Below are 27,318 nucleotides of genomic sequence, written 5' to 3' on the forward strand. Positions count from 1 at the left end.
TGCGCGTGGGTGGCATTTCCTATCAGTCAAAGACCTTTTTCTCTCTGGTTGCAGCTCACCAACTAAAATTACACACCAATGGAAGGCATGTAGTAGATTTTGACATATAATGAGCCGTCAAATGGAGAGTTTTTTTTTTTTTTTTTTTTGTTGGTGGGGGTGGGGGAGGGGGGAACCATGGACCCTTATCCCCATATAATGGCTTTGTGCATGGACTATATAGTTGTGCACAAAATCCTTCCCCTACGCCTACACACAGTTGGGTGTGAAAAGACCTAGTTAGCCCTGCATGTGTCGAATATTTTCATGTCCAACTATGTTAAGGCATGGGGGCATGGAAGGATAGAGTTCCTTTCACCTAAATTCTTCTAGGGGGAGAGTTTTTGTCCTTGAACGTGGCTCTTGCATCACCATGGGGGCCAATGGGAGCTTACGTGGAAGAATCAACAAGGGAGGGATTTGTGCCTTTCATTGGGGGTGGGATGGTCATTTCTCCCCAAGTGGCAAATATTAAAGCACTATACTTCACTAGGCATAGTGACAAAAAAGAAAACCCTCTTGTGTCACAACAATTTCAAATCCAAGTGTCTCTTATCACATGGACTAACTTCTTGTTAATCGATTCGATTTTGGTTTAAATTTAATAAAGATATTGCCCAATCTTATCAATCTTTTTATGAAAAAAATACTTTTTTTTTTTACGTTCCTTCTTAATTTACAATTTACATTTACTTTTCATTATAGTTAAATAAATAATATGTGAAAAAATAGTGAAAAACAAAATAAATAAAATAAATAGGAATATAGCAGAAAAATGGACTCTTTTCTTTATTCCTATTCTTCCATATCAAACATTTTTGGAGGTAAATTGATTATATCATCCTCACGATGGATCAGCGGATTCTTTGCGGATGTCTCATGACTTCTTCATGGGATGGAAAATGAATTACGTCTAGAAGTTGGGATTTGAAAATAGATTTTTTTATTAAAGCCAAAGGTAAAATATCACTATCTCCCAATGCCTAGTTGACCTGATCGTAGACCGTCCTTATTCTTCTTGATTTTGCTGTTTCTTCCCTCTCCCTAGAGGCTAAGGCGTTAATACTGGCAAAGACATCAACTGAGTGGCACCTTCTTTTTCCACTTGAAGGTTTATATTCTCCCTGGTCTTTTCTTGGTGGGTTTATAACAACAACATATTAAACCGAACTGACAATTTGTTTAGAACCAATTTACACACTCCGTCTAGGGTTTTATTTAAGGGAAAAACAAGCCTGAATGACAGTCTAACCCTTGCACCCAAACATAGAGTCATGTGTCTATTGATACTTCTGCACGTGCTCTCATCCCATCGGTCCCACGCTAATGTAGAGGCCACGCCGCCTTCAGGTCCCTCTTCCATAAATTACGCAAAAATGGGCCTGATGTTGATGCCAGCCCATTAGTCCCATATTCTCCCCAGCGGCCCAACTATTCGAATTACGAAACGAGGAGGAGGAAGAGCACGGGAGCTCAACCAAGACAGGAAAGTGTAGAGATACCGCAGTCGCCCCTGCAACTCGATCCTTGGCCGTCGCCCATCGCTCTCTGGTGAGTGATTCATGGAGTGTTTTGGACTTTCAATCGTAAACCCTTCTGGCTCTAGTTTCAAGTTTTGAAAAAGAGAAGGAAAGAATCCGTTCTGCTACTAATAAGTTCGATAGCTCTACAGGGAAGAACTGTGAGCGTAGTTTTGGCAAATAGACATGGACGGAAAGCCCTCAAATTCTCCTTCTAGCTTCGTTGATAAGATGGTTGTGAGTATTCTTCTCTACACTCACCTGTTGGTGTGCCGAAGGCTTTCACTCAACCCTCCAATTCCACAGACCTTTTATTTGTTCCCATCAGTTTCTTTTCTGCTTTTACTTTGTTTTGTGTCTTCTGATGCCAACTAACCTTTGTTTAGGTTCCTGGAGATGTAGTTCTAGACCTTTCAAGCATGGCTAACCAAACTATTAAATTGGGCGGAGGACTGCGTCAGGTGTGTGTTGGAGTTCCATTCTTTTTCTTGTTTTTGTTTACATTGTTCACCTTTGACCAGTGTATTTCTGTTTAAGCATTTGGCCTTTGTCCTTATGGGCTTTTTTGATAGAGCTTAGGTTTATTATGGTAGAACAACGATAGCATCTGCGATGGCTTCTGGTGTAGGACTTTTGGAATGCATTGGGTAATATTACCCTTAGGTGATACTGTTTGTCATTAGGCACTCTGTTGAGGACAAATTGCAGTGTGCAGAAGGAAAGGGGAGTGGGGGTTGGGGTTGCAATCTAATTGGATTTGCTGTGATTAAATATGTCCTTTTCTTCTTTTTTTGGTAGCAATTTTCTTCAAACTTGAAAAGCATTTAAATTAATGTACTGGGCTTAGTTTTGTTGAGTTGAGTTGAGTTGAGTTGAGTTGAGTTGTGTTGTGTTTTATTAATAGATGTTCAGTAGCAAAATTTCTTAAAATACTTTTTCTAGACTTTTTTTCTTGGTGTCCTAGGCTGCTTTGAGTAGTGCAATAAGTTACATTCTCAGGGATCTGGAAATAACAACAATGGTTCATGCTATTTGATTATGTTATTTTTCTATATTTGACATTTGTATTGATTGTTTGGGCAGATAAATACCGGAAGTCCTTTTTCTGATCTGCTCAGAGTGGTGTGCAGTATTTGAGTTTGTTTCTCTACGTCATCTTAACAATAAAAAAATAATTCTGTCTTTTGATCTTATTACGAGAGAATGGGGGTAGATGTTTGGATCCAGGCCTTATGCGGATATGGTGAGACATGAATGAATCCCTCCATTCCATGACTATTAAAATTCCTTTAGATGGTAGCACCATTGGAAATCAAGTGTCTGATCGCGTGGGTAAGATATTGATGGTTTTATCAGGGCTGGCACAGGGGTTTCAAAGACGACGAATTTGGAATTATCATTCATGGGTTTCACCATTTATGCTTCACAGGCGTGGACTCACCTAGTGGTAGAAGGAATTCAGAAGAGTAGTTGTCTCGCAGTGAAGAAGAACCTGGAGGGTGGCCCACCTTATTAAGTGAGCTAGATCTATGTGCAACCCACAAACATCTTTGTCATTTGGTGGTCAAGGTCTAGTGGCTTCCTTGCAGACTCTAGCAATGCTTGTCAGGAGAGCATGGCAATTGTATGACAAGGATAGTTTTGAGTGTGGGTAGTCTTTCCGGTTTGCGGGCTTTGTGTACTCGATGCTGCTGTTTGTTATTTTTATTTATGTTTTCCTCTTCTTTTTTTTTAATATTTAATAGCGCTGTAGACCAGTGCAAGTCCTGCTTTCGCAGGGTTTGAGGAGGGATAGACTTGGGTCGGGCAAATCCTTTCTGGCACTTTTTGCACAAAGTGCTGCATTCAGACTTAAACTGTGTCTATACACTGGCATATCTGGCCTTTAACCAGTACGCTGTATGCCAAGCAATGACCTGTTTTCATGATTCACTAAAAGGAAAAGAAAAAGCATAATCCTGTCCTACTGACATGGGAGCTGCACTTTCGTGATTGAAGAAAAAATTAGGAAAAAGAATAATCCTGTCCTACTAACTTGGATGCCTAGACATAGATATCACATGCTTCATCTACTTCTTTTCTTTGACAAGTTTTCACTTTTCAGGTGATAGAAAGACCATGATCTACCACACTACAATGGATAACAATATGGTGAATATTGAGGAGAGAGGGATACCGACATACCGCAAAGTGATCATTTAGATATTTGGGGTCAATCATAAATAAAGAAGGTGATATAGAGAATGATGACTCACATCGATTAAAGTGAGATAGATGAAGTGGAGAGGTGCGTCCGGAGTGTTGTATGACCGACGTATTCCTTTAAGGATTAAATGAACATTCTATAGGACTGTCATACGTCCAGCTATGATGTATGGGGCGAAATGTTGGGCAGTTAAAAAGTGATATAGATAAGCTATGTGTAGCGGAGATGAGGATGTTGAGATGGATGTTTGGCAAAACTAGGAAGGGTAAAGTAAAGTATGACCATATTAGAGCTGATTCAGAAGTTACCTCGATTCATGATAAGCTTTGAGAAAGTCATTTGAGGTGGTATGACCATGTGTAGTGGAAACCATGGGATGCACCAGTAAGGATGAGTGATCTATTTCATATTGAAGGATCTAAAAGAGCCAGGGGCAGACCTAAGTAACCATGGGAGAGGTGTTGGGGAATGATATTCATAGTTTAGGACTTGTCCCAAGTATGACCTTGAATAGAGCTGATTGGAGGGCTAGGATCCATGTAGTCTACCCCATTTAGGTGGGATTTTTCTGAGTTGTGTCTCTTTTCTTTTACTTCTACTTTTCTATTGACTTTGCATGGATCCATGCGGCGGACCCCATTTAGTTGGGATAAGGTTGAGTTATTTGTAGAAAGTCCATGATCTAGTTTTGAAAGATGAGCAACTCCAGTATTTTTTATTTACTGACTTGAACAGGCTGTCATGGGGTTATTTGGTTAATCCCTTATCTAACTTCTGAAGGCATCTATGTTACTCTGTTTACAGTTTATATGTTTTCTTAGTTCTGCTGATGTTAAGAACTTTTCTGTCTTTGTTTTTCATCTTATGTAAGTCCCAAAAATGGGTGAATTTATATGGTTAACTGCTTGCATACTCCCTTTCTTTTGCCTCTTTGCATTGATAAAAAGCATATTTGATGTTCATCATGGATACAACAATGTACAGGACAATGATGCTATTTCTGTTACGAAGGCTGGGAAGTTAAAGTTCTCAAGGCCAAACAAGTACTGGGTTGAAAGCAACCAGAAGAGGGTGAGTGCACTGTGGTTGTTTTTCTATGTTATCGGAAAGAAAATCTTAAGGTACTCTTTATCATAAAAAGTACAATAATTGTGGTACCTAAGTATTTTCATTGTCAGAATTGCAGTAATTGTCATGAGACAACCTTATGACCCATATTATGAAACATTGAAAAAGTGTGATTGGGCATAGACTTGGTGATGCAGGAAGGCCTAGGAACATTGTAATCCAACTGGATATGATGTGGGACAGTTTCATTGTAATTTTGTTACTTTACTATTTGTGGTATTTTTTTTTGTAAAATGTGGTATACTATTCACGGTAAACATGGATTTTTTATATTACAGTAAGCTTGAACATTACCATTTATAGTACGGTTTTACTATCTTTAGTAAATAGAGGTTTCTTAATTAGTAAAATTATTTAATCGAATTTGGAAATTTGATTGTGGCTGGGTTCTCTATTTCAACTTGTTCTTCGAGTCTTAGGGTCATAGAAATAGTTCTTCAAGAGCTAGTGGTGCAATCCAGGAGTGCCTGAGGGCAGAGGGTTCTACTTTGAACCTCAGATTGTGAGTTCCCAAAAAACACAGAGGATAGAGGTGGTCCTAGAAGCCAAGACATATGTTTTGCAATATAGATTTATATTGCTGTAATCTACTTTAGTTAGGTATCTGCTATCCATATATAAGGTAACAGGATTGTTGTATAACTATAATTGGTATTATCAATGTACATTTTTTATTTTGGTGACCTTTTATAGCTTTTAATGCTTTACGGCAGTGATATCCGTTTGCTTGTGTATATTATTTAGTTGTACTTCGGTTTAGATATTAGAACTTTTGATTCTTTATTACTTTTCATCAGATGTGGTAGTATGGTAATGCTAGTTTTTTGAGGCATGAAAAACTATTATATCATTACATTTTTTTGTTTGTCAGGGTAAAAAATGTTTTCCGTTGCATAATGCATTTAGATCTCATTGCTTTTGTCTGAAAATTCCTGATTTCGGGTTTTCTTTTTTCCTTTTTTTGGTGTTGGGCGTGGGGGTTAACTCTTGGACTAATGATCTGGTAAAATTTCAAGTGCTATGCTGTAAATGTTGTTTCTTCTGTTTGTTTCTCTAATATGCTGTAAATCTCGTTTCTTCTGTTTGTTTCTCTAATCTTCTGTTGCTTTATTTTTTCTGTACAGTATGTACCTTGTGTGGAGGATACAGTTCTTGGTATTGTGGTTGATTCTAAGGCAGAGGTCAGCATCTTGACACATATTTCTATGCAACCTTGGGGTCTCATGTTGTTAGTGGAGGGATTGTTATGTTCTGCCTGTTAGCTAGGATCATCAGTAGCATGCAGAAAATTAGTGATATTAGCTTTGTTTGTTCTTTATTCAATTTTGGGAGATGGAAAAACTAATTTGCTATTATTTACCAATTGAGACAATGTGCAGTGGTCCTTTGTTCTTCATTCAGTTTGTGAGAGAAGGAAAAACTAATTTGTTACTATTTACCAGTTGAGACACCGTGCATGTATGGTCCACACGCGCACACACAAAGGTTGGCCCTCCAAAAACTGGCTAATTTCTAATATCTAGACTACTTTCTGATTTTGTCACCAAAGACGTAAACAACTATTCTGGTTAGAAACTCCAGAGAGTTATGAGACACAGGAGGAGAGAAGGATAGAGTTGACCCTCCAAAAACTGACTGATTTCCTCCGCCTCCCCCCCACCCCCCCCAAAAAAAAAGGAAAAAAAAAGGCCCTTAAAAGATGTGCACCTTGATTGCTTTAATGCATTTATCTATGAAACCATGTTGCAGCAGTTATTTGAGAAGACCATTGTATTAGCTGCCCCCTACATTCATTTATGGATGTTGTTAGGTATTGTTTTTGTTACTTTGGCTCTGTTTTCCTGCAAGCAAAAACTATCCAAATAGAAAAACTCAACTAAAATCTCTTTTTTGGGGGGTACTGATTTTTCCTCATAATTTTTCATTTTATACCTGAAAACAAGTAGAGTCTTCATGCTGAGTGCTGAGTGCTTACCCCCTCTGCGCCCCCCACCCCCACCCCCCACCCCCCCACACACAAAAAAAAAAAAAAAAAAAAAACCAAAAAGGAAAAGAAAAGAAAAAAAAGTGAAACAAAAAGAATGAAGACTTGATGAAATGAACCAAGCAACGCCGTGTAAACCCATCTTTTCCTTCTTGTAGATCCAAATGACAGAAAGTATATGGCATCACTGTTCCTTTCTTTAAATAGATTTTTATTAAATACATGGTCTGTGTTCCTTTCATGGACAGAACTTTCTTGTGGACATAAAGGGACCTGCATTGGCATTTCTTCCCGTACTTGCTTTTGAAGGAGGAACAAGGAGAAACATTCCAAAGTTTGAGGTATGGTTTTGCACAATGTTGAATCATTTAATTCATTGATTGGAGAGTGGTGTAGTGTATTAGATTGGCTTGCTCCCTTTAATCTCATTAATTTCCAGAGATATACACTATTGCTCATTTTGATGTCTTACATTGGGTGATTAAGAGGAATTGGATTTGTAAAGCTAGGGTTTGGAAGAATTAATTAGGTTTTCTATGGTATAACGTAGAAGGTGAAAGATCAGAAACAAATATTAAATAAAATAAAGAAAAATAATGGAAAGAAGGGAAGTAATAGGAATCTCATCTACTTGAACATGTTTAGTACTGGAATATCACAGCAGCATGGGATCATTACATTGCATAATTCTGGTGACAAAACTCAAATCCAGCAGCAAGTCAAAGTTAACTTTTCCACTAAGAATTCTAGAAGTTTAAGAGCATACGTAGCTCCACAGACCCACAACCTGTGATTGCCCACTGTTTCATTCGAAACTGGGACACCAAGCAGGAGCTACTTTAGTTACTAATTTGAAAAGCTGAAAACAAAATCACCTCTGGCAACCCTATTCTTCTTTCAACCCAACCCCCAACCCCATCCAAAAAAAAAACTGACCCCATATAAAAGATATATTTAATGAATGAAGAAGCAATGGTCAAGTCAGTTCAGTGGCAAAAATGCCTTGGCAAGCCTAAGCCAAAATGGCCGCCTAGGTACTTTCCTGATAACTTGTTACATTGGGACCCTTGGCATCGCTGAAATGGTCATTAATTGGATAAATATACTTCTTGGCAACTGTTTAAAACTCCTTGTCGGATGCTATCACAATGGCTTTTTAAAATCATTGACTTAAGAATCTAATTGAACTTAAAAAATGTATACAAGCGATTGAGCAATGAAAAGTAATTGACCACCATATCAAAGGATGGTTCTTGCTAATTGTTCTTAGGCTATTGATGTAGTATCATCAACTAATATCCTTCCAGTACTTTGGTATAACCTTCCCAAACCATATTGGATTCAAAAAACTCTTGAGTAACCTTGTGAAGGCTGTGAATTTTCTTGTGATGTCAAAACCGAGCCCAATGTGCACTTTTTTTACCCAACCCCCCACCCTGCACCTTAAAAAAAGAGAGAGGAATTGTAACGCCTTATTAGAAAAACAGTGGAGTCTAAACTTTTGACTTTTTTATTCTTGTTTTAGGACTTCGCTTTAAGCCTTTAACGACTGGCTCTTTTCTGCAACAACTGATTCAAATGATCATCTGATTAAAATTCCTAAAGTAGCGAGGGAATACGAAAGCTAGAAAATTGAATCCAGTGAACTTATTTTAGTGACAGTCAAATTCCCTTTCTTTTCATCTCTTGGGCCAACATGCTCCCATGTGGAGGCACTCATGTGATTGGATTAACAATTTGCTTTTATGCTCTAGTTGATTGAACATTCAATGCTGATTGACTGGCTGCATTTTCCTGCTATTGGTCCTCCTGAGCTTTCTAACTAATAAAATCAATAGAAATGAAGAAAGGTACCCGTGAATGGAGAATTTGAAAGGCTCATTCTTAAGTTGCTTTGGTGTTACAGTTAACATGTTGACAACTTGTAGGGTAATTTGAGTGCGCTAGCACCATAATTGTCAAAGTGTCGCCTTGGATAGTGCCCTGGGATGCCTAAGGCGACAGGTCACCTTGTGTGTGTCCAAAGCAGCTCCTGTCAAGAGGGGGGGGGGGGAAGGAGTAGGGGATTAAGAAAAAGGAAAAAAAGGGGAAAATGGGGTTTGGGGAGAAGAAGAAAATATACCTGTGAACAGGCATGCGCACCTGGAGTGGGCATAATTTTTGTACAAAATAAGGTGCTTCTGTTGGGTGCCCAGATGCCACCTTGGCACCATGATTATGACTTATTCTGGTTTCTATTATGGAACAAATTGAAAAATAGAGAATGTTCTTGGCCTTCTGATAAAGAAACATTTACACATTATCACTAAGAGTTCCGGACATTGTATGGAATATGAAGGATTCTAATCTGGATACATGTGCATTTCCTTTTAGGTTGCCAACCCATTAGAAACAGGATGTCTTCATAGATACTTCTATATGATGCACCCTAACCTCTAGTCAATAAGGGAGGGTGAGATCATGGTTTCAAGTACCGGGATTTGCAGAGCCCAATACACCACTCCGTTTCCAATTCCAGCCAATCAAATTAGGAGCAGTATCGGGATTGGTAGAGTCTGATCAGATCCTGGATCCAGAGTTTTTGAAGTCCTTGCAGTTGAGGGCATCTTTGTTGTAAATGTTCTATGGCTTATTTACTTGTGTCTAGCGGTCCTCATGATCAGGGAACTAGTGCAGCTCAATTCTTATCTGCATTTCATCTGTACAATAGAGTTCACAAACTTCTATGTTCTAACTTGTAGTTCTGCTGCCACTGCATCTGCTAACGAAATGGTCTATAATCTATTTATTTGGTTTTGCAGGTAGGTTCATTGCTTTACGTGCGTGTGGTTAAAGCTAGTGCTGGCATGAATCCTGAGCTCTCATGTACTGATGGTACTATATTTTCCTTTAGCTTCAGTCTTTATCGGTGCATTGATTTCTGTTACTCATGAATAAATTAATTAGGACTTCAGGTCTGATTAATTTGTGAACGTTATTCTAAATAATTATCTCGTGTTCTGTGTGCAATAGCCAATGGTAAAGCAGCAGAATTTGGCCTCCTGAAAGATGGGTACATGTTTGAAACATCGACTGGCCTTTCACGAATGTAATTTCTCATTAGTATTATGATTGATCCTCTCACTTACGCAGTTAAAGAGTTTCATAGAGTTAAGCTGGGTGTTTTCTGAACCAAAGTTTTATGACATTTCTTACTTCTTTTGGGCATAATCAGGCTTCTCAGCTCTCCAACATGTCCTCTTCTTGAGGCTCTCGGCAAGAAGATATCATTTGAAATAGCTGTTGGGTTAAATGGCCGTGTTTGGGTAAGGTTCTTGAGCCTTCTGTTCTGCCAATAATCAGATAGGATTAAATTAGTACAGCTTCATGATTTGACATGTTCTGCTGATAATCAGATTTAATTAAATTATTACAACTTCATGATTGGGTCAGACTTGTGATTCACATCCATTAAAAATTTCCGCCTTACCTAATGTGCTGATTGAACTTTTCAATTGGATCTTTCTATTCAAATCCATGGAATTTGGTTTTAACGTGAATTTTAATTACTAGAACTGGAATACTTTTGGCCTAGTTACACAATCACTACTGATAATGGATGGTTGTGGAGGTGTGCTTCTCTCTAGTATTAGTGATGGAAAAACCTGCCTTTCCCCCACTTGTTATCAACAATATTCTGGAAGCTTCATCAACCTTACTAGGGCAGGGTTGTCACAGAATATCCAATTTACCTTCCAAAACTGAAAGATTTCACCCAACCTCTGATCTAGACCGTGATATCAACAATATTCTGGAAGCTTCATCAACCTTACTGGGCAGGGTTGTCTCAGAGTACTCAATTTACCTTCCAAAACTGAAAGATTTCATTTGTACTAAGCTCTCTCTCTCTCTCTCTCACACACACACACACACTAACACAGACATATTTTATTTCTTTTTCCTTTATTCATTGTGACGTCTTTGAGAGGTTTAGTAGGACTGGCAGTTCCGCTAACTTTGGCAGCGCAGGTGCCACATCTACCCTGTGGCAACTTAGGTGGCTCCTAGATAAAAACAGCAGGTAGGCTCCACCTTATCCCACTTGTCACTTTTCTGTTTTGGTCCAAAGTTTGAAGGATTCAGGCTGTGTGCCATTTCAAGCCCTCTTTTGGAAATTTTTACCCAAGAGTCCACATTTCTGCTGCTGAAAAATTACGAGGAAATGTAAATACATTGTGGGCTATGATCTTGAGATTGAGCCTCAAATTTGTCATGGTGCCCATGCAAAGGTTCATCTATCTATCCACAGTTTTGATTAGTGACACCAGCTTCCAACAAAACTAAAATGGAGCCGCTTTGTGCTAAGCATATGAAGTCATCCGTCCTAGGGGGGAGAGGTACCTTATTTGGGATGGGTTTCCACAATGCCATGGCCCAGACATGCCTGACCTGGCAGAATGCTGTGAGAAATGCCATGAATCTCTGAGAAACTTCTTGAGTTCCTCTGAAACATCAAAATCTGCAACCTGAAACCCTGCAACTTGAACTTAAATAGCATGAAACTCCAAACCTTATTCATTGAACATCAATCCATGAACATTAGGTGACAAATCTTGATCCCGTGAAACATGAAAATGAATTCTGAAACCAGAACCTCTTCATACTTTGATCGAACCCCAACTGTGAACAGGAACTGTCAAGAAACCTAAGAAAAATCCCCATAACAGGTGAGCCATATGGTTGAGATAGGCCGTCAAATTTGACACATGGACTACCTTTGTAATTATCTTTCTATGTAATAGATTCCTGAATCATCAGTCATCGTGGCCAGAAAACAGGGCCTGAGAAGAAGCCTCTGGGTTTTGGTGCATGAGACTTTTCCTTATTTTTTATGCAAAATGGCTGATACCCCAAGCACTGGCAAGCCCATGAATTTGAAAATTATTCTGCTGCTAACCCTGCGATTCCCAATTAGACACTGCTCTCCTATTGAAAGTTATTGCCATAGTCATATCATTTTGCTTTGGAATTCAGGTGAATGCTGGCTCTGCTTCCACTGTAATCCTTGTTGCAAATGCAATCATGAACTCTGAGTCTCTCAGCAGCACAAAACAAAAAATCATGGTGGAAAAACTCCTCCAGAAATTTCAGTAATGCCAAGTAAGCCGGTCCACTGCAAATTATTTCCCTCAGTTCCTCTCTCTTAATTCCTGTACCAGAGTTCCATGGAGTCGAATTACTGGTGTCCTTGTGGCTTCGGGCTTGTGTAGGCTGGTTTGGTCTCCTAGGTATCACATCCTCGACATTTCTTACAATAGTGCATTTTGGTGTTGATCATGGTATTTCTTTTCCATTCTGTACATTTTTTTTTTCTTTTTTACCATTTGTTATTTGGTCTTGAGGCTGCATTTGGTTGTCTAGTTTCTGACCAAAACGGATCTTGGGGTCGCACATATTTTGGTAGTCTCCATTGGAAAACTCTTACCTCCAAGGTGAAACTTATTGACAGTAATAAATTTTTCAATGTATTATTATTATTATTATTTTGTTTTTATGAAATCTGAATCTCTGAGTGTGGTTTTTTTTCTTTTTTTGGGAATGTGGCTGGGATCTTGCTTGGGTAGTAGGCCCTGCATGTTATGGGTGGGTCGCAGCTATTGTAGGGACTAGTGTCCTTAACATTTTCCTTCTACATAATGTCATGCCTACCTTGTAGGGACTAGTGTCCTTAACAATTTCCTCCTTCATAATGTCATGCCTACCTTGGTTGCCTAGGAAGTTTACCTTTCCAAGCCTTATTATCATTTTGTTGGGAGTTTCTTTTACGATCAAAATTAGGTGAATTATTATTGTCACAAAGGTTTGTTATTTTTTTTTCATTCAATTTCACCATAAACATTTCATCAAAACTATAGAAAAACGCTGTTGATTTTAAAACCATTCCGAAGTAGGTCTATTATGGTGGTTAGTTTCAACCCAAGCTGATTTGCTTATACGGAAATATAGTACCTTTTGGCAATTAGTTAAAAAATCCAGCTTTAGCCATATTAGTCGATCATTGAGATTAATGAAGGTTAAAATTCATTACATGAGAGGCCATGTTTGTTTTGTTCTAAAATTTTGTGTAAATAATATTGCAATTAAAATTTACCTCAATATAAAAGTTTTCTTATTTTTTATATTTATATTTTTTGGGCTAACGACGTGTATTCAGGCCTTCAGCTTGATTAGTCCTGTGGGTATCCCCACAACAGCATGAATCATGTTATACTGTGGTTGAATGAGAACCATTCAACTGTCACTAGAAGAAATATTAAACATCCTTGTGAGTGGCCTTAAGGAGATAAGAGGAGTCGAACTTAGAATCACACTTCCTAAGGTGAAGGTACCTTCAGTTTTGCTTGTCACATTCAAAGTGAAGGTAAAAGAAATCGAAATGTATTCTGGTATTTAACATTTAAAACTCAGAATTAATCAAAACACCAATGAGATGCTTTTTCCCTTGACCTTGAATGTGACAATAAGACCTTCATATGGAGAACAGGGCGTGGACTGAGAAATAGAGGATTGTTTGCCAATTCACCATAGATAAATCTTGATACGTTTACGTTGAGTAGGGACTACTGCAAAAGGGTGTCGAATGGGGTGATTTCTTATTGATTCCGGTCTCAAGGAGGTCAATCCCAAATTCTTCATGTATACGAAAAGGTACCAAGACTAGGTCTTTGCTAGGTTGCGTAGCATATGCTAGTGCCTTCTTTCGTTTCTCTCTCTTTCCTTATGAAATGACATATCCACTTCCTATTATGAAAAGAATGAGATAGATGTTGGGAGACTCTAATATATGCTATGTAATTGGATGGGAAACTCAAATCCTATAAAAAATATCCATCTTAAACCTGCCCTAGCGGTTCAGGTTCTAGAACTGCCTCATCGCATTTAATAATCAGCTACCAAAATCGTCCCATTTACTAATGAGATTAGTCAATTTCGGGTTTAGTGGGTTTACTCCGGGACTAGTCTCGGATCCAAATTGTCACGGTAGGGATTATGGACCTAGGGATCGATAGTTGGCCAAGGTTTTTCCCAATTGTTGGCCACAGAAAACAAGGGTAAAATGGTAACAAAAATTGACTTTCAATTGGACCAATGTGAAACTTGTCCAATACGAGCTGATCTTATCAGTATCGAAAGAAATCAATCCGTTTCCCAATAACTAAAAGGGAACTTTACTGTCACTCCTCTACATTTGGCCTATCTTTTACTTTTTTTCTGATATTCCCCTGTTTTTTTTATTTTGACATTTCTTTCTCCTTTGCTCTTTTTAAATATCCAGATTAATTCTCATTTTCACCTATAACCTATTACATTTTTTTTCTTTCAAATTGACTAATTCAAACATGGTTTGCATCAAACCACTTACAAATTTTGTCTCATCCAATCATTAAGGATATTGATATAGCTGATGTGTCCTTAAAGATAATATTTACTTATTTATTTATTATTTTATCTCATCAAATCATCAAGGATGATGTTTATTTATTATTATTATTGTTTGTCTCATCTATCATCATAAATTTAGTAATCTATTTTTTTAGTGGTATTAGATTGATATTGGTTCTAGCCGATACTAATTCGGATCAGTAATCTCAATGTTACATTCCCCATTAGAGTGTCGACACATGGTTTTAGAGATTAAAAAAATAAAAAAGCGTGTCGTACCCGATTGAAACATATGATACTGATATAGATATATAATTGATAAAAGTAGTGGATTAGTAATGTAAATATCTGATTGGAACATATGATACCGATATAGATATAGATCAGATACAAAATTATTCTTTTTTGAATTTGCAATATCCTTCTGATTGGATGAGACAAAAATTGTTATTGGTTTGATTCAAACCATGTTTTAACCAGTCAATTTGAAAAAAAAATAATAATAATAAATTACTGGTGAAAATGAGGGATGATCTGGATATTTAAAAAGAGCAGGGGAATATCAAGGGAAAAAAAAAGAGTAAAAGATAGGAGATTTTTAATAAATATAGGCCAAGTGTAAGGGAGTGATACCCTAACTAAAACCTAGATAGGGCCCCATCTTTGGAGTACCAATTCTAATACGAAAAGGATGCTCCTCAACACTCTATAGGACGTACTGAGTGGGACTTGGAGTACACGTGCCTGTTTTCCTTTCATAACCCCAAATAAAATCCAACATCATTGTACCATTAGAACAAGTCTTCGCTTCTTTTCTTTCTTGACGTAAAAACCGGGGTAAAAAGTGAAAAAATAGAAGACTCCACTAATGCACTGTTTGACAATGCTTTGTTTCTACCTTTTTACGTTTTCTTGTTCCCAGAAACAGAGAAATAGCCTAAAAAGCATTTGATAAGTTGTTCTGTTTCACCTGTTTCTAGAAACATAGATCAAAATTCATGTATATTTACAATTCTAGAAACGATTTTGACAAAACAAGTTTTAGAAACGAATTTGAGAGAAAAAAAAAAGGCTATTGTGCCTGATAAATCTTTCAACTATTTAAACCTAAAAAGGGGCAACCAAACCCTCTCTCCCTTTTGGGCATCCAATGATATTATTGGGTTTTTTAGTGGCATTATGTCTATAAAAAATGTTTCGAAAAACAGGTTTATCAAACACTAAAAAATTCGTTTTTGTTTTCGAAAACGTGAAAAGCCGTTTCTACTGTTCCTAGACACAGAAACAGTAGAAACATTATCAAACTGTGCCTAAATATCACATTTCACAACAAACGGGAAATTTAGGTTTTTTTATATTTTTTGTTAACAAAAAATAAAAATAAAGAGGTTTTTTTTTATGTTTTTTATTTATTTTGTTGGAATTCATGGTTTTCAGCATTTGGTGTCAGATTGGATGTATGGTCAATCGATAGTCAAGTTGGTAAGGGATCTTCGTCTCAAGAAGTATGTGGTTCTGAGTTTGATTCCTCTTGTTTCCTTAAAATCACTCACACGAAAGTGTTTGGTGCTTGATTATTTAGGTACGATTATTAGACATTCTAATAGTACCTAATATTGGAAAAAGTTTCACAAAGAACCTTTTCAACCAATGTTAAAATTTACCAATTACAAAAAAAATCTATGTAACAAAAAAGAAAGAAATTACAACTTAGAGTTATTATTTATAGAAGTCCTTGAAAACAAAAAAGAGTTTTATATCTAGACTTGTTTGCAAACCTTTTAATAATCTGAACAATTTCGTCATCCATAATAGAAACTACAACTATTGTTTAGGAACTCTAACTAGTAAGTTTGGAATTGATAGAGCAGTTAATACCTTGAATTGTGATTAATGGTTTTGGATTTGGTAGTTAATATCGATCTCTTTGGATTGGTTGGAATCAGGATCAACATTGGTCATTTATTTATTTATTTTTTTATATAATTAAGGTTGAACTCATGACCTCTTGATTTTGAGATGTTAGTCTATCCAACTGAGCAATCCCCTTATGTAATCCTATTTGATCTTAAATCCCTACATAAATTAAAAACAATAATATGAGACACTGAATTGAGATGAGATAGGAGATGAGCTTCTAACTCAGCGGTAGGCTGTTAAGCAATTAGTCTTTAATGTAAGTACATGAAAGGTTATTGGTTAGATCCTCTTAATCCCTACCTTTTTGGAAAAATAATGTAAAACCTTTTTTTCTTTTTGTAAAGTTGGCACCACTATTTATCACTCTTCTCTCTGCACAACAATGATTGAGCACCATAGGCATACAAAGCCAGCAACAAGTGATGTCTTCTTTCCCCAACTTTATACTCCCTGATTTCCCTATCCTTATCCTTGCTAGTTTGTCTGATAAGTTGACAAAGAAATCATGATGGATCGTTTGCATTATTATCTATAGGGAATGTATCTTATTGGCCGTTGGTTATGAATTGATTAGAGAAACTATTGATGTAAGTGCAAGGGCAATATATCATGGATTGAAGCAAATGAATCAAAAAGGTTGGTGTATTGCTGAGATCTGGAGCAATTTTATCTAGTTCTACGATACTCTTTTTGAAAGCAATATCGCATCATTTCATTTAAGCAAAATCCTATCATCGTTTTTGAACATACTATCACTAATCAATTTTTGGCCCAGACCAAACAATGATGTGGTACTTCTGTCTAGCTCATATGGCTCTGAATAATCCAGTTGACTTATCTCACAACTGAACATTAATGTATTAACCTATTTATTATCTAATTTTCTTTTATATATATAACAAAAATAATTATAGTATTACGATAATAAGTCGACTAGTGTAGCCAAATGACTCCCCTTGTGGGTCCCCTTCTGTGACCCCTTTGGATCTATATCTTGCTTTAAATTAATATAAAATAAATAAATAAAAACAAATATGAGATGAGATGATGAGATGATGATGGTGATAATAAGGCACATTGTGTGGCCCTAGATGTTTAATGACATGTTGTGAGAAGTGAGAGGCAGAGGCAGAGCCAGGCCAGGTCTGAGTTCTGAAAGGGGAAAAAAAGACCATTCCCCTAGAAGCAGTATTAAATGCCGGGCCATCAATAAAATGGAGCTTTTCTTGCTCTCCTCTCTCTCTCTCTCATTAAATGCTGCTTTTGTTTCATCTGCAATCAATTTTATTAGCTTTCATTGATTTCATTCATTCATTCATTCATTCATTCATTCATTCATGGCCTCTGCAATCTGCAATGAAATAGTCAGATTCCCAGTTTTGTCATTCCCTTACATCCGTCCATAACCCATTATCATAGAAGCAGCTAAAATGACTTCTCTAGGTCTCTCCCCATTCACCACCATCACCTCCAGTCATCAAAACCCTTATCTGATCAGGGTATAATCAAACTTGTCACCTGAAGATGAAAAGAAAGGCTGATCTGATTGGCTAAAAGCTGATATAGTTTCTGATAAATTGTAAATCTACCTTTGGATTTGTGTTTCATAATTTTAGCTTCCTCAAAGGTCGCCTTCTTCTTCTTCTTCACTTTTCCCACTTTTAAAACGAGTCTTATTTCATTTCGCCCATCATTGTTGTCTAGTGATTCGGTTTAGAGTTACGGTTCTACAAACTCACGGCCTCACGGGTGGTGAGTGGTGACTTCATCAACCCACCACCCTTCTCTCTCTCTCTCTCTCTCTCTCTCTCTCTCTCTCTCTCACACACACACACAAACACGTCGGCCCGTGAAAATGTACTGTTCCTTGTTTGCATTGAAAGATATTCAGAATTTGTCTTTCCTAATGCCTAGGGAATGCTATACTGGAATAGGTATGAATTGTACATTCATCCTGTGAATCTGTGATAATGTGATATAAAGGGACATAGTTCTGGGGAATCGGCCTTTGCCGAAACGGATAGGATATCGATTCAAATCGGCCCATATTGATTTGGATCCATCGATTTATCCGTTGAACAGATACTAGTACCTCATTTCTTAGCATGGTTCTTAAAAATGGAATGGAATAGAATGGAATAATTAGTATTGGTCGGATTATGGTTTCAAGTATTGGTATTGTACCGAATCAGTATCAGCTGAGACCAATACTCAATCCCTATCCGATTCAGATCATTGTTAGTAAAAATACGTTTAAAACTCCGTTTTATATGCATTTTTGTTTTTTTACTGTTTAAAACACGTTTTATTGTATGTTTCTCAAAGATACTTAAAAAAAAAGCAAACTTCAAGCATTCCCGTTCTAAACACGTTTAAAACATGTTATATTTTTAAGGCGTTTTTTAAGACTTGATTTTTAAACATAGTGCTTACTTAATTGACCATATATCTCTCTCCCGAACTCTGATTGACTTGATTCTTTCACCAACTAAAAGCTAACGCCATGAGTTATAAGTTGACATATTTACTGAAAAATATTTCCTAATTAAGTGATGACTCGTAACTCTAACTAAACATATATCATTTCTAGAGTGGATTGACTATGTTGACAACAATGAACAACACCATAACCTAGTCACATTGCTCAATAAAACTTTGGACATATGTGGTGTATGAATTTAGAATTTATGTTGGATGATATTCAATGATATGTCTTAAAACTTATAATGAGACATGAGATGTATAGGCATTAATGTTAGATATTATAGTTGTTTTGAACACTAGATGCAGATATTCATATAATAGTTCCTTAATTTATATGAATATGCTATCATTTTTTTAGTCCCGTTTGTTTGAAATCTACACGTTTAAAACTCGTATCGTTTGTATTTTGATTTTTGCCGTTCTCTGTTTTTTTTTACTGTATCATGCAAAAAGTTTTATTGTTTAAAACCGTACTGTCCGTTTCCCTTTTTTTTCCGTTCCCATTTTTTCTAACAATGATCCAGATTCGTTGTCCTTATCATTTCAGGGGTAAAACAGTAAAAAAAATTACTTTAAAAAAAACGCAAGGGTAAAATCGATCGATACGAGCCGATCCAATCCGGATCAGTATCAGTATTGGTATCGATATTGGCACCGATACCGTCCCCTAAATCCATGTTTAGATCACAATGGTATCAACCTTGACCGATCCCTGATCCTAACATTTCCAATCCCGTTCAATATATATGGTTCAAGGGTAAAATCATCATAAAAATTGTATGGATCTCTTTATATAAAGTTTATATGGTTTGAGGCAAGAATTTAAGTATTGGTATTGGATATTATAGTAGCGCCGTGATTTTAAGAGATATATCATATCGTATTGTATTGAAGAAATGCAAGTTTAGCTAAATATATGCATAAATGCGCTTACATTTACATTTATAGTACAATTTTGAAGTATACTAACACCTGATTATGCATTATATAAATATGGGAATATATATCAAGCTTGATAGAATGATTTGAGTTAAAAAAAAAAAAAAAAATACAATTTTTTTTTTTTGTACAAATTTATTTCAGTCTATGATTTGAAAAATGTAAGAAAATCTTGTTGAAATGGTGAATGTTAGAATCGGTTTTTATGTTAAATGATTTCTTCTAACTCATATCGAAGAGAAAAAACAAATTTTCAAGTCTTTCAGTTGCTCTCAGTTTTGTATCTCATTCACGATTTCTATTTTATAGGTTTAAATGAAGTGTATCTTATTTGAATCGGAGTATATCATACTCATATTGAACTGTATCATATCAATACGTATCAACCGATACAATACGATATGATTCAGTACTTCAAGCTATGGTTTGAGGTATTGATCTCTTATTGGTGAATCTGGATTGATATCAACAATACCATGAACATAAACCATGATATAAAGGACTTTAGTGTACAGTATAGGTTTTAGTTTTAGAAAGTGATAGTTTATTCAATTCGGTCTTCGATTTTAAGTAAAATCCATCAGTTTGAACCGAGTTTAAACAAAACTCTCTCTTTTTTTTTTTTTTCTTTCCTTTTAATATCAATATGAACAAAACCTAAACCATACTAAACCATATAATCATGTATATTTACTGAATTATTATGTGATGTTACAATAAGTTTCTTCATTAAGTTGTGTAAAAAGGGTTCAAAGGTACAAACCTGAAGGGGGTCGCCCAGTTGGCAAGGGACCTTCGCCTCATAAAACGTGTGGTTCTGAGTTTACCTCCTCTTACTTCCTTGGGGCCACTCACACAAGGATGTTTATTACTTTTCATTGCTTTCAGTGAAAATTGAATGGTTCTCATTCAGTATAACCTGATTCATGCAGTTGTGGGGTTAGTATAGGCTCGCGGGACTAGTCAGGTTGAAGACCTAGATACCCGTTGTCAACCCGGTTCATGTAGTTGTGGGGTCGTATTTATGGTTTGTGGTATTGGTCTTGGATTGGACAGATCCATATCAATATCAGTTGTGACCGCCTGGCCAGCACCAATTCAATATCGATATTTTTAAGGGCAAAACAGTGTTATATGACCAATCTGGCCGATACTCAATTTCTCAGACCATGTTTGTATGTAAATGAAATTGTAATTTTCTTCCCAACTTTATTTGTTGCAGCAGATTATTCCATTTAAATCGAATTACTCGAAATCAATATCAAACCAAATTGAAACCCAATCGATTGACACCCTTACTTTTCTTATTGCCTTTAATAGATGAACATCCAAAGAACTGAAGAAAACAAACAAATACGGAAATACCAACAAAATTAAGTCCAGAAATAATTGGGTATGAACAATATTCCCTTTGGTTATAATTGTTTGGTTAATTAAGGGTTGAAATTTGTTGAATAGAATTTATAAAATCCTAAAGGACAAAGGAGAAAATTCAATAAAATTTTGATTGATTGATGGATTGGGAGAGAAAACAAAGGAAAGTGTTAAGAAGAGAATAAAGTTTAACCCGAAAGTTGAGGATCTGGTTCCAGTGATCATCGTATGACAGAAGCCCTTGTGGAGAGAATAGATATTTGAAAAGGACCCATCAATGGTGGATCTAGTGGATTCTGGATCCGCGATGTGATTCGTTCATCTATCATTAATGGCTTCTTGCTGAGCAGATACGATGGTTTGATGAAGACGAAGCATAGGCAATTAATCTATTATGCAGAGGTGGGGTGATAGATCCTTACTTTAACCATTGATGAACAGCTGACTCTTATTCAGCGAGTTAGAAAAGAAGATGCAGAAATAGCCCAAACTGTGAAGAGAGAGAGAGAGAGAGAGAGAGAGAGAGAGAGAGAGAGAGAGAGAGAGATTACTGGGAGGTGGGGCCCACAAATTTCAGTTAAAGGAAAGGAAGGCAATGAGGTCATTATACAGGGGAGGAGATCCGTATCGATTTGCCAAGTGTCCGATCCCAATACTGATACCTAGTCGATATCGTATCAGTTGATCAGTACTGATTGGAGGTAAAAAAGTCAAAAAATCATTTTTTAAAGGTAAAACAGGGTTATTTCTGTTCGATATGGGCGATTCGATACCGATTTATTCCGATGTCATAATGGTTTTGGGATCATCGATACCCATTCCAATACCATGCTCTAAAACCATGGACTCAAGGGTCCAATCGTCCGATGAAACATTATGCCTTTAATTTAATAGAAGATTTTCTGAGCAAGTGACATAGAGGAGTGTTGATGGAATGGATTGAAGTATAAGAGGGCAGTTGGATCATTTCATGTGAAGAGGAGAAGGATAGAGAAAGATGATGCTGATGCTGATGCATCCTTCCTTCGCTGTTAAAGAAACATTTTGACTAATTTATTTTAGGGAAAATGAATTGCATGACGCCATCATGCGGATTTTATCTCATGTCTTCTTACAAAAAAAATGCATGCCCACATTCTCAATCTTCGTTGCACACATGTCATAGAGAAACCCTTCCACTTTAATTTTATTAAATGAAATGAAATGAAATGTCAAGCGGTTCCTAACATTGTTGAGCTTGCACTTGCCTTCTACACCCAAACACAGGCAAGGTTAAAAGATCATGCTGCCCCTTGCCTGTAGTTTGAAGATACCTTTGCGTAGCCTCCCATTGGCCTGAGTGTTGGCTCATGGGCAGGACAGGCGAGCAACATTCTCTTACCCATGAAATTATTGGGAAATCCACATCAGAACCTTGAAAGAGATAAAAACGAATAGTCAAGAATCTGAATTTGATTCGTATTCATATCCAGTCAAAGGCATCTGAACTCATATATTCTAGAACAAAATCTATCTTAATAAAATAGATATCTAACTATCTAACTAATAATAAAAAGTGAAAGGGCTCTCTGAACGTAACGCAATTCCTACCATTTATTTATTTTTATTAATTTTATTATAAATAGTAAAATATAAAATATAAACAAGAATATGAGTAGAGCACACCTTAGGCTTTGAGAACCCTTTCCCTAATAAAAATAAAAATAAAAATAAAAATCAAGTAACTAATGATTTTTAGGTTTCTTGAAGATTCAACCAGGATTCTAGAGATTGAGGTAAATAGCTAAGACAACTAAGAGACATGGATTGAGATGAAATTATATCAAAGTTAAGGTCTAGGTTATACAAGTCAAAGTATAAATGTATAGCATATAATTGAAAAAATTTAAATACGATTCATGTCCATATCTAACGAGAGAATATCTGGATCTGATCCATTTACATTTCCCATCCTATTTATTAATTGATCACTAGATTACAAGGTCCCCAGTTCTGGTACCAAGTTGGCACCCTTACTGCCCTTTAGTCCTCTCATCTGGCTTTTAGTTTTAGATTCCATCCATTCCATAATGACACAATCCACACTCTACACCTCATTCATCACAAACCAAATCGAAAGGTAACCCATATGCATGAGTCCACATCTTCTGCAGTCATTGAACCGATGTAACGAGGATCCAATGGTTGGAAGCACTTGGACACACACCCCAAGGTTCTCTCAGCCGTCCAGATCCTTTGTACACCCCCCACAAAGTCACATGTCACAAATCAACCCCCCCCCACCCCACCCCACCCCACCCCACCCCACCCCAAAACCCTTCTCTTCGTCTTTGGAAAAGGCAGAAACCCTCGACCTTGACCTACAGTAGCAGTACGACTAGACACTCTGTCAAGTACTATATAAACACATCAAAGGACTTCTTACGAATTTCATTGAAACCCTTCATCTCTCTCTCTCACTCTCTCTCTAGAAATGGAGCAAGGGATGAAGAACCACTACAAGAAGGGTCTGTGGACGGTGGAGGAAGACAATATTCTTATGGATTACATAAGGGTCCATGGCAAAGGCAGGTGGAATCGCATCCCCAAGGTGACAGGTGAGGTAAAGGCGACATGGGTTGTTATATTCTTAAACTAAAAGCTTTTGTTGAACTTGGTTTATGGTGAGACAGGTTTGAACAGGTGTGGAAAGAGTTGCAGGTTAAGATGGATGAATTACCTTAGCCCTAACGTTAAAAAAGGTGATTTCTCAGAGGAAGAAGACGACCTCATCATTAGACTCCATAATCTACTGGGGAACAGGTTTCTTCTATCTTTCTATCTCTTTTAGTGAGTTAACAGTAGAGAGATTCTTTCCTTATGGTCCCAAATTATGTTCTTTCGAGGTTTCTTGGCCTTTCTTTGTGTCCTTATTAGTCAATTCTTGTCCATTTTCTTCTTGTTTTTGACAGTCCTGCTTATGGATACCTACCTAATCTTCCCCTTTAAGCTTTAAGTTGATGGCACTCTCTTGGATTTCTTCAGTTTTTGCCATTGCTGACATTGCTTGAGCTTTCTTTATCTCAAGCTCTTCCCTGGTTCAAAGCTAATTAACCTTAGTTTCCCCATTTCATGTTCATATCATAGTAGTACGCCTTTAGATCTACTAATCATTCAAATTTAGTAAGTATTGAAGACTTCAATTTGTAAGGGTGTCAATCGGTTGGTTCTGTTACCAAAAAAGGAAAAAAAATCGATTGGTTTGAGTTGATTTGGTTTGGTTCATATCAGTTTGTTATCGGGGTGGGTGGTTTTGATTTCAAAACTGGTTTGGATTTGGTTTAACATATATATTTATACAAATATAGAAAAATTCTGGTTCTTAATGAGTTTTGAGATAAGGGTTATATTGGTTTGGTTTTAATTTTAACCCGGGTTTTGATCTGGTGTCATTCCTTCATTTTTCGGTGTGGTACCGTTCTGTTTGGGTCAGTTTGCCCAGGTTGTTGGTCCCAATTTAGCCCAGACCATAGTGGACCAGTTGGGTGGTTGACCTGTTGACCCATTTTAACCCAATAGTGGGACCCCTAACATCCAATCCAGTGGGTTATTTTAATTAACAGTGATTGATGTAGGAGGTGAAGTACTAGTTTGTGACAGAGTCTTGCTCTGGTGCTGCATAATTGTAGGTGGTCACTAATTGCAGGTCGGGTTCCGGGTCGAACGGACAACCAAGTGAAGAACCACTGGAACACATATTTAAGCAAGAAGCTGGGGATCAACAAGAAAAACAAGGTTGGAGGCTTCTCAGAAACACACACTAGACACTGTAGAGAGGAAGTGGAGACTCTTCAGTCCCCTTCAGTCCTGAATCCAAAAGACTCCGGGGGTTTCCACAGTGGTAGCAGTGGAAATATTATACACCAAGCCAATGAAGGTTCTCGAGAGACGACAGTCATCGGAGGTCTAGATGTACTGGTACCGGAGTTGGGTGAGTGTTTTATGGGTTCTTTCTGGTTGTTCCATGATGAATTAAACCAAGAAACACCAACCTTGGTTGAACTTTTAGCTGAGTATCCAATGGATATGGGTTGGCCCGAATTGTAGCTTACAATAATTTCCCCTTAACAATAATTGCATTACTTTTTGTGTACTTGCCGTCTTCTCACCGGCATTCAATAGCTTGATGGGACAACCATTTATAAGTTACCGTTAGTTTGACCAATACCACAGTCGATCATGTTCTAAATTTTCGGTGGATTCCATATGTGTGGATTACATGGTACGGAGATAATTCTCACTTAACGCGGATTTTATGTATGGTCATATGATTGGATAGACTCTTTAACTTCGATCTAAAAATATTTATGGAGTCAAGGATATTTAGGTTCATTTAAAGAAGCTTCTTTATATAGGGCATCTTCATAAGGGTTGAAGTGGGAAATCATGTTTCCTGGTAATCTGTAATTCTGTAAAGGTATGAATGACAAGTAGGGACAACTTACTTTTGCACCTTATTTTACTAGAGTTGTCAAGTAACATGAGGCTTGAGATGATGAGAAACAGGTTCAGTACTAATCTTCTTTGGGAAATCACTATCTACATTTGTATTGGGGTTCCATGAAAGCAAAAAATTCTTCGGAAAGATCATAGTTTCCATGTATACTCGAGTGTGAAGAGATATAAAGATTTGGACATTTTCCTTTTAATGACGGACTTTCAAAGGTTAGTTCTACTTGAGTCCCATCAAGTTGTATCAAATTCAGATGTAGAATTCCCGTGTAGTTATGATGATTGAGAAAACCCCTTAAGAAAGATCTCAGTTTCCATATGCGCTCCCTTGTGAAGAGAAAGATTGTTAGGGTTTCATGTAAAAACACAAAATCAATAAAGCTATATATAAGGACTGGAACGTTCTCTTTAATGATTAGCTTTGAAGGTGAGTTCTACATGAGTCCCATTTAAGTTTGATACATGGGGATCTGGCTTCTATCCTGAGCGTTGATCGCCCAAGTCAGCCCATAGTTACTTGGGCGATCGACACTTGTAAAGCAGTGATCCAAAGTTTGTGCTTCTATCGATTAGAATAGAGGCGTTGTGCCGAGAACCGTTGGATCACTGTTTGAACATGTGACAATTGCCTAGGTAGTTATGGACAAAACTTGGGCTATCAGTGCCCAGGAGAGGATCCCGATCCAAAACATGGAGGCTTCTCTCTCTCTCTCTCTCTCTCTCTCTCTCTCTCTCTCTCTCTCTCTCTCTCTCTCTCTCAAATGAGAAACCTTGCATATTGGTTTAGCAAATAAAACAGAGGAAGGAGGTGGCTAAAGAGACAAAGGGACCAGGCAGAAGGAGGACACAGCAAAGCAGATTCAATTCATATAGAGTGACTCGTGAAAAAAACCTAGTGAAACTCATCAGAAGCACAGATAGGGACTTACCAAACGTGGGATCCACCTCCTCTCTTAAACAATAACTGCATTCGCCAAATCCCTGAAGCCTGAAGGGTCTGAGGCTGTGAGCCCAGGACTGTTCCTTTCACCATACGTACGTATCCACCATGTAATTGATACATATGGACCTCTCATTTACTTTCAATTAATCCTTCCCCTTCACGTTGTCCATCACTGTGTGCAATTGTGTATGAGTGCTAAGATAAGAACTCTCCGTGTTCAAAACTTTTTACTTCTCTTCAGTCCGTCAGTTTATATGAATTATTCATTCCCTTCACAATGAAGTATGAACCAAGAATATCTAAGTTGCGATCCCATATCAGTCATTATTTGGGGTTTGATTTTCATATCAGTTACAAAAATGAATTTGATGTGAGTTGATATGGTCGTGGTTCGTGGTTTTCTCCCTCACTTTGTAAGTCGGTTTATAAGGTTAAATTCAATTGATGTTATTATCAATTTAGTTCAGGAAAATCACTTAATATAGGTCATCGTGTTTTGAACTTGAACCATTGCGTTGAATCACCATATATGAAGAGATTCTCTCTTCGTCATGGGCGATTGAAAAAAAAAAAAAGACTTTCATTGTCTATGTTTTTTTACCTGACATAACATTTGCATTCAAATCCAAAATTTCTTAGGCAAGTTTAGGCCTATCCAATATACTGCTACAATATCTTTTCTCTCTTTTTTTTTTCTCCCCACAAAATCATTTGTTTCTTCTTCTTCCACTACTACAATTGATTCAATGTGTTGTTTGGGGGCACCAAAGAGAGCTTGTTTGATTTGTGTGTGTGTGTGAGAGAGAAAGAGATTCTCACAATGCCAGTGTGTTGGGTGGGGGGGGGGAATCTATATAGAGCCCACGTG

At 37.1% G+C, this 27,318-nt stretch overlaps 2 protein-coding genes across 3 annotated transcripts; both read left to right on the forward strand.

Moving 5' to 3' along the window:
• The first annotated feature begins 1,432 nt into the window (after nucleotides 1-1,432).
• LOC122078618 (putative exosome complex component rrp40) lies at nucleotides 1,433-12,421 on the forward strand. Of its 2 annotated transcripts, none has more exons than XM_042644684.1 (10): nucleotides 1,433-1,590; nucleotides 1,712-1,796; nucleotides 1,946-2,020; nucleotides 4,750-4,836; nucleotides 6,018-6,074; nucleotides 7,126-7,218; nucleotides 9,679-9,751; nucleotides 9,890-9,965; nucleotides 10,092-10,182; nucleotides 11,891-12,421. In XM_042644684.1, the coding sequence occupies exons 2-10, from the start codon at nucleotides 1,746-1,748 to the stop codon at nucleotides 12,008-12,010; spliced, it is 723 nt and encodes a 240-aa protein (XP_042500618.1). In that variant the 5' UTR covers nucleotides 1,433-1,590; nucleotides 1,712-1,745; the 3' UTR covers nucleotides 12,011-12,421. The 2 variants fall into 2 exon arrangements, with proteins under 2 accessions (XP_042500618.1, XP_042500619.1); XM_042644685.1 differs by having other exon boundaries at nucleotides 1,444-1,590; nucleotides 1,704-1,796.
• Nucleotides 12,422-23,380: 10,959 nt separating this feature from the next.
• On the forward strand, nucleotides 23,381-25,220 carry LOC122078715 (transcription factor WER-like). The gene is made up of 3 exons (XM_042644816.1): nucleotides 23,381-23,613; nucleotides 23,689-23,818; nucleotides 24,685-25,220. The coding sequence occupies exons 1-3, from the start codon at nucleotides 23,490-23,492 to the stop codon at nucleotides 25,100-25,102; spliced, it is 672 nt and encodes a 223-aa protein (XP_042500750.1). The 5' UTR covers nucleotides 23,381-23,489; the 3' UTR covers nucleotides 25,103-25,220.
• The last annotated feature ends 2,098 nt before the right edge of the window (nucleotides 25,221-27,318 follow it).

Source organism: Macadamia integrifolia, chromosome 5, assembly GCF_013358625.1.
Source record: "Macadamia integrifolia cultivar HAES 741 chromosome 5, SCU_Mint_v3, whole genome shotgun sequence".
Lineage (NCBI taxonomy): Eukaryota > Viridiplantae > Streptophyta > Magnoliopsida > Proteales > Proteaceae > Macadamia > Macadamia integrifolia.

Excerpts from the sequence above, each read along its gene's own strand:
- LOC122078618 (XM_042644684.1), top strand. The coding sequence starts at position 1,746 with ATGGACGGAAAGCCCTCAAATTCTCCTTCTAGCTTCGTTGATAAGATG. Across the intron at positions 4,837-6,017 it reads TTGAAAGCAACCAGAAGAGG|TATGTACCTTGTGTGGAGGA; the intron begins GTGAGTGCACTG and ends TTTTCTGTACAG. Across the intron at positions 9,752-9,889 it reads TGAGCTCTCATGTACTGATG|CCAATGGTAAAGCAGCAGAA; the intron begins GTACTATATTTT and ends TGTGTGCAATAG.
- LOC122078715 (XM_042644816.1), top strand. The coding sequence starts at position 23,490 with ATGGAGCAAGGGATGAAGAACCACTACAAGAAGGGTCTGTGGACGGTG. Across the intron at positions 23,614-23,688 it reads TCGCATCCCCAAGGTGACAG|GTTTGAACAGGTGTGGAAAG; the intron begins GTGAGGTAAAGG and ends ATGGTGAGACAG. Across the intron at positions 23,819-24,684 it reads CATAATCTACTGGGGAACAG|GTGGTCACTAATTGCAGGTC; the intron begins GTTTCTTCTATC and ends GCATAATTGTAG.